Here is a 7,057-nt window from a genome sequence, read left to right as displayed (position 1 = left end):
TATTTAAGGGGTGCAGTTTTGAAAATTGGATGATTTATGGTGGGTCTCTAATACATAGGCCTTTATAATATCCTTAAGAACTGAAGTGGTCCCTAACACATGGGTTTGGGAAAGTTTATTGTAAATTTTGAAAATCACTATTGGACTTGTAATCTATAAAATAAATGAAAAGAGGAATAAAAGATGATACCAATATAAAGCAGAGATACGGAAGATAATATTTATTAACGTATTTGGGTGCATTTCATATTCTGCAAATTGTGAATTTTTTTCAAAATTTACTATTTTTCATCAATAAATGCAAAAAATATCAAAGTTTACCAGCAACAATGTGTCACAAAAAAAGCGCTCTCAAAATCACTTGACAAGATAAAGCATCTCAAAATTATTGCCATATAACCTGACCCTCATTTATCCTCTATCCCAGGGGATGGCAACCCCCAGCAGGTGTGCCAAGAGTGGCACCTGAGCCTTATTTCCCTGGCATGGCAGCCCAAGTCCTCACCCAGCATTTTTTTATCGGACCAAACATAGCCAAAACTGTCAAATGAATGGGTATGAAAGAGGTTCTGCAGGTTTTCGTCTCCTGCTCTGTTTTGTGCAGGAAACGGAAACCTGCAGAACGGAGACCGGGCGCAGATGTGAATGAGCCCTAACTATAATATTGGGTGTCCGTTCTTTTAAACTGAATCTGCCTGATGAAGGATGCGGCCACTAGCATTGGGTGACCATTTGGGAACTCCGTCCCCCTTTCCGCTAAGAATACGTGTAGAGGACATTTCTCTCCACCGATTTACGGTGGACCCCATTGTAGTCTATGGGGTCTGCGAGGAGCTGCTTTTTAAAAGAATAGGGTTTCCGTTTTTCAGGTCTCCGAGTAGACCCAAAACCTGAACGCTAGTGTGAATGTAATGAGACTTGCACCACGTAACATCTGGCGATTTTCTAATTAGCGACTCCAGAATATTGGACAGGGTTAATAAATAATCCGCGTTGTTTTCTTACGTTTGGGAGTCAGTTTTCCACTTGAAAAGAAAATCAAAGCCAAGTGTGAATTGAGCCGAAGCTCTGCACATATCTGAGCGCCTGCAATCCTAGGCAGGGGCTACTGAACACGGCGGCGCTTCCCGCACCAACCGAAAGATTCCCAGGCCGGACCCCGGCGCAGACTGAGGCAGAGCGGCTGTGAGGCAGCTCAGATGTCGGCCTGGGCGGGTCCTGCGTCTCCGTATCCCTGTCTGGCCCGGTGCCAAGCAGAAGGATGCCGCAGTGCACATCCGCAGCCTCCCCGGTCACCCTGAGGAATGGCGGCCTGTAAGTGGGGCGCTGGATCCCGCTGAGGGGATATTGGAGCTGCCCAGCCCAGTGCAGGATTGTAGAGAGCCGGGGGCTGCTGACTCACATCCTGGCTGGGATTTCTTTCCATCCGTGAGGTCACAGCTGCAGTGAATTCATCCATCATGTGTCTGCATTGCAGCTGCTCGTCTCAGCATCTAGTGTCTGATAAGAAACAAGTGTCATTCTCCTCAGGGGAAAATCAGCAAATCTTATCACTGCGCTGTAATACATTGCTGTATGTCACGACACACACAGTGCTCACGATAACCCGCCACAGTGGTTACAGAAGGCAGTAATACACCTGAGGCAGTCAGCGGAGCCTCCAGGCAATTACAAGCCGCCATCCCTATCATAACGGACTAGCCCGAGGAAGCCTCCGCCATATTGGGTGCATGAGGCTGCGGCTCTCTGCTAGTTGAGCATCTGCTCCCGCCTCCCAGATTCGTACATCTCACTGCTGCGCCTCAGCCAATCACAGAGTTACAGCATCTCATTAGCATAACCAGGGCTGACGTCACATACAGTGGAATATAAAAGCAGAGGGCTCGGCTCGTATTTTCCATTCTGTTACTTACATCCGCTCGTAGCTGTTGGATAAAGTAACGTTAATTTTATTTTTTTATTCTTATTCTTCTCTGACTCCTCATCTCTCAATATGGTAAGTAGCAGATCTCTCTGGAATCTCTCATTGCTCCTTATCTGTAGTCAGCTATCGCTGTGTAGCTCAGGCTGGGATGTAGGGCAGGTGATGGCTAGAAAGGTTTTACCGCATCTACAATGGAGAAAAACAAAGAAAATCTGCATTTGTGAAGCGATCCCTGCTGAGGGCTGATGTGATTTATATGGCTTCCCTCATTAAGGGATCTTCCCGCGCTTCAGGGGCATCTGGAGGGGGAGGGGGCACAGTAGGAGCCGCTTCCGGTGTAGATCTGTCACCCAGATGAGCTGCTAATAACAGGGATCAATATGTCTGGAGATGTGGCAGGAATTTACTGGACTTCTCCCTGGTACTCTCATTGACACAGCATGCTGAGCCCCTCCCAATAAGAGGGTAGATAACAGGAGGCAATAGATGAGGCTGCAGCAGCATTGGGGTGCTAGCTAGGGATTGCCGCAGTGCCCCCCCTTAATCCCTGATCCTATATAGCAGATACAACATTGTTCACACTCTGCAGCATCTAGCCTGCGGACATTCCAGCCAGAGAGCAGCTGCTGGGTGGAGTAAGCTGCCATTGCTTACTGTCTACTTCTAAAGAAAGCTCCGGATAATCCTGATTCACTCGAAAGCTTATGTTCCTCTTTCACAGTCGGAGGATGAAATGTGGGGGTGGGCAGTGCAGTATAGACTTCTGGCTGCTAACGTGGAGGTAGAGTCAGCTGACCGCCAGAGGCGGAGGCAATCCTAGGAACAATCGCTTTGGGGTAGGAAGTCTATTGTCATTAACCCTTTCTACTTGCTTTATTGTATCCTAGAGGAATACCTACTCTGTATTCTGTTAGGGGAGATCGTACAAGAAGAGATTTTACTCATCTACGAGGCTTTTTCCTTGTCTATTGTAGAAGATGGTGCCGGATACATAAGACTGGTGGGTGGGGAAACTCCCATTGTGTTGTCCTTTTTTACTTACGTTTTTTTTCTTCTCATTCCAGCGTGAGTGCATCTCCATACACGTTGGTCAGGCTGGTGTGCAGATTGGTAATGCCTGCTGGGAGCTGTACTGCCTGGAACATGGCATCCAGCCTGATGGACAGATGCCCAGTGACAAGACCATTGGAGGAGGGGATGATTCCTTCAACACTTTCTTCAGCGAGACTGGAGCTGGCAAACATGTCCCCAGAGCTGTGTTTGTGGATCTGGAGCCTACAGTCATCGGTGAGAATTTTCATTGTATTTTGCCTTCAAGTTTGGTGTTTTTTTTTCTCCTACAAATGAGTCTTCTCACCTATCCACATGGTGGAGCTAAATGTCTGATCATTGGAGATCCAACCTCCCAGACACCAAGTGGTCAAGAGAATGGGGGCCCCTTATATTGAGTGTGAATGGAATGATGATGCCCATGGTCAACCACCACGCTATTCACTTATATGGGACTTTCAGGACTGTGAGATACATTAGTTCTTTAGAGGTAGATAGATTGTTGTCAGAGTATGCGCATCATTGCTATATTCATATATGAGGCCTTTTTATGATCATAAGGTCCCAAAAGTCAGACTCCCAGCCACCAAACACTTGTACCCTATCATGTGTATAGGAGATGTGCCATTACTGTAGAACAAACCCCCTTTAATCTGTAAGAGTTGTCATTATTTATTTGCTCGTTGACCTATATATACATATGATTGTCTCTACAGATGAAGTACGCACTGGAACATACCGTCAGCTATTCCATCCAGAACAGTTAATTACAGGAAAGGAAGATGCGGCCAATAACTATGCCCGTGGGCACTACACTATTGGCAAGGAAATTATTGATCTGGTGCTGGACAGGATTCGTAAACTAGTGAGTATACTTGTATGACTTCATTGTAGAGTGACCAGGAAACCTAAAAGTTAAGTTGCTTAGATCAGAGCTGCTTGTACAAGCCTGTTAAGGATTCAGAAGCTTACCAGGACTAAAGAGAACATGATTTCATGTGTCAGGATCACTCTACACCAACAAGACCCACTCTCGTAATCCTACTAAAGTGTCTCTTCAATGACCTACTTACACACAGTGTGAATGCATTCTCGAAAATGTATATCTGCAAGATCAGATCTAATCCTATGAAACTTTAGTTTGCAGATAATTTTCTGGCCAGTTGAAGGCTAAGCTGCATGGTTTTCCCTGTCATTGTGTAATGTACCACAAGCATTTATTCATCACAAAACCACTTTTGCTGTAAAGTATTTATTAAACGTCCTGGACCATGTACTGGCCACCAGATACCTCCACCTCCTATTGTATTAAGAGGGAATCTGATGGCAGTCAAACACTCAGTAAGTTAGCTGCCCGATCTTAATCATGCCGTGGAAAGGATTAAGTCTCAGGCAGTATCCTTTCTGCCAGAGAAACAAATTATCATGCATATATAGATACTTGTACCAGATTATTGCTATCAAAATTGTCATGCTAATTTGTACATGGTTGGGTTCAGCTTTTCATTGATTTAATATGACTAGTACAATTTGCCATATAATTATTTTGTTAATTAAATTGTGTTTTTCTTTATTCCTAACTAGGCTGACCAGTGCACAGGTCTTCAGGGTTTCCTGGTCTTCCACAGCTTTGGTGGTGGTACTGGTTCTGGTTTCACCTCTCTGTTGATGGAACGTCTCTCTGTCGATTATGGAAAGAAGTCCAAGCTTGAATTCTCCATCTACCCAGCTCCCCAAGTGTCCACTGCTGTTGTTGAGCCCTACAACTCCATCCTTACCACACACACCACCCTTGAGCACTCTGACTGTGCTTTCATGGTAGACAATGAGGCCATCTATGACATCTGCCGTAGAAACCTAGATATTGAGCGCCCAACTTACACAAACTTGAACCGCCTTATTAGTCAGATAGTGTCCTCTATTACTGCTTCTCTTAGATTTGATGGAGCTCTGAATGTAGATCTGACAGAGTTCCAGACTAACTTGGTGCCCTATCCTCGTATCCATTTCCCTCTTGCCACCTATGCCCCAGTAATCTCTGCAGAGAAAGCCTACCATGAGCAGCTTTCTGTGGCTGAGATCACAAACGCTTGCTTTGAGCCAGCCAACCAGATGGTGAAATGTGACCCACGTCACGGTAAATACATGGCTTGCTGCCTCTTGTACCGTGGTGATGTGGTGCCCAAAGATGTTAATGCAGCTATTGCCACCATCAAGACCAAGCGTAGCATCCAGTTTGTGGACTGGTGCCCAACTGGTTTCAAGGTTGGTATTAACTATCAGCCACCAACTGTGGTTCCAGGTGGGGATCTGGCCAAGGTACAGCGTGCTGTGTGTATGCTGAGCAACACCACTGCTATTGCAGAGGCCTGGGCTAGACTGGACCACAAGTTTGACCTTATGTATGCCAAGCGTGCCTTTGTGCACTGGTACGTAGGTGAAGGTATGGAGGAGGGAGAGTTCTCTGAGGCCCGTGAGGACATGGCTGCCCTGGAGAAGGATTATGAGGAAGTTGGTGTAGACTCTATTGAGGGAGAAGGTGAGGAGGAAGGAGAAGAATATTAAACCAGATCTTGCTACTTTACAGGCATGTGTTTTACCCATCAGAATGCAGCTAAACACCGAAGCTTCTTAAACTGTGTTAGTCGGCCTCTCTGGTTTGACAGATGCAGCTTTGACAATCTGTTTTTAGTTATTGAAATTTGCAATCATGTCATTGTTCCATCAGTGTAATTGTATCAGATCTGGATTAAAATATATAAAAAAAACAAACTTGTGTGGTCTGATATCTGGGATACATAATGTAGAGATTGAATATCATTGTGCAAATGAAATTCTTTGATGCTGGGATGTGTTCCCATCTTTTGATAAACTATAAGGAGAAATCAAGGTGCAAATAATAATTATCAAATAACTTTGCTTACAAATTCAAATGTGTTTTAAGAAAAGTAAAAGTGAATCAAAAGATAAAAATTTACCTAAAGTTTTAAACAATTTGATTTTCTGGCATAATGTCTGTCATTAATACATTTTTAATATATATTAATGAATTGTGGCTCCTTTCTGTAGCCATCAGGGTAGCTAGCTGTGACAAAACCCATAAATATAAAAGACACAGGTGGAAATTGGTAATATATATATATATACACACACACACACATTTAGAAGGGCATCCCTGTGATATAATAAAGTACAATGCAAAACTTATTAATGAAAAAATGCAGCCGCAACACCAAATATTTTAAAGTTTAGTTAGCTAACTTTCAAACAAAATAGTCTAATTAGATAGAGCATGATTCTAGACCAAAATCTAATTTGCCTGAAAAGCCTGAAGTTCTACTACTAGGTGTCTCCCACCTTGGTATTGGTTCACTAGAAACCAACAAACCCAAGACAAGAACACAGAGGGTGAAGGGGACGGTCTTTTTTTTTACTTTAATAAATTCTTTATTTGTAAACTACAAAATAAACCATAAGAAGACAGGACCAGAGCACTAGGGCCTGCCTAACAAAAACCCAACAGGAAGCAGCGTTCTCCCAGGAAAAGCAGAGCATAGGAGCTGAGACAAGGCTTTTGATAGCAATAAAGCTGGCATGGGAGGAGAGGAAAAGCAAATGAAGAAGAGAAAGGAAAGAAAAAAATAAAAAAGGGGGGGGGGGGGGGTGTGGAGAGTGAAAGAAGGGAAGCAAAGCAGACGGCTCCCAGTCACCGGCGTACAGTCTGCAGAATAATGCCAACCAATCAGATCTCTGTATGTCTTGAGTACCCTGGAAAAGGATCCATGGAGTCCAGGCGTTCATGAAAGCCCCAGGTGCATCTTGAGAAGCAGTGAGATCCTCCATGCTTCTGATATCCTCCACCTCATGGATCCAGTGACGGAGGGAGGGGAGGTTGGGCATTTTCCAGAGCACCGGGATGCAGGCTCTGGAGACATTACTCAAGTGTCACAAGGAAGATTTACGATAAGCGTAAGGACAGCTTTAGGTCCATCTCCCACTTAGCCAAATAGGTGGGTCAATGGCCCGGAGAAGGGGAAACCAAGAGCAGATAAAAATCACAGAGAGAGAGTGCCTGACAAGCCT

The 7,057-nt window shown here is 44.5% G+C and overlaps 1 protein-coding gene across 1 annotated transcript; it reads left to right on the top strand.

Annotated features, from left to right (window-relative positions):
- Positions 1–1,856: 1,856 nt before the first annotated feature.
- On the top strand, positions 1,857–5,746 carry TUBA1B (tubulin alpha 1b). Its single transcript, XM_075265545.1, has 4 exons — positions 1,857–1,996; positions 2,989–3,211; positions 3,691–3,839; positions 4,559–5,746. Exons 1-4 carry the CDS (start codon positions 1,994–1,996, stop codon positions 5,537–5,539), a joined length of 1,356 nt encoding a protein of 451 aa, XP_075121646.1. The 5' UTR covers positions 1,857–1,993; the 3' UTR covers positions 5,540–5,746.
- Positions 5,747–7,057: the final 1,311 nt, after the last annotated feature.

This window comes from Leptodactylus fuscus, chromosome 2, assembly GCF_031893055.1.
Source record: "Leptodactylus fuscus isolate aLepFus1 chromosome 2, aLepFus1.hap2, whole genome shotgun sequence".
NCBI lineage: Eukaryota > Metazoa > Chordata > Amphibia > Anura > Leptodactylidae > Leptodactylus > Leptodactylus fuscus.
Note: the sequence above shows the minus strand (reverse complement) of the source record. Positions and strands in the feature narration are given on the sequence as shown.

Excerpts from the sequence above, each read along its gene's own strand:
- TUBA1B (XM_075265545.1), top strand. Across the intron at positions 3,212-3,690 it reads TCTGGAGCCTACAGTCATCG|ATGAAGTACGCACTGGAACA; the intron begins GTGAGAATTTTC and ends TTGTCTCTACAG. Across the intron at positions 3,840-4,558 it reads TGGACAGGATTCGTAAACTA|GCTGACCAGTGCACAGGTCT; the intron begins GTGAGTATACTT and ends ATTCCTAACTAG.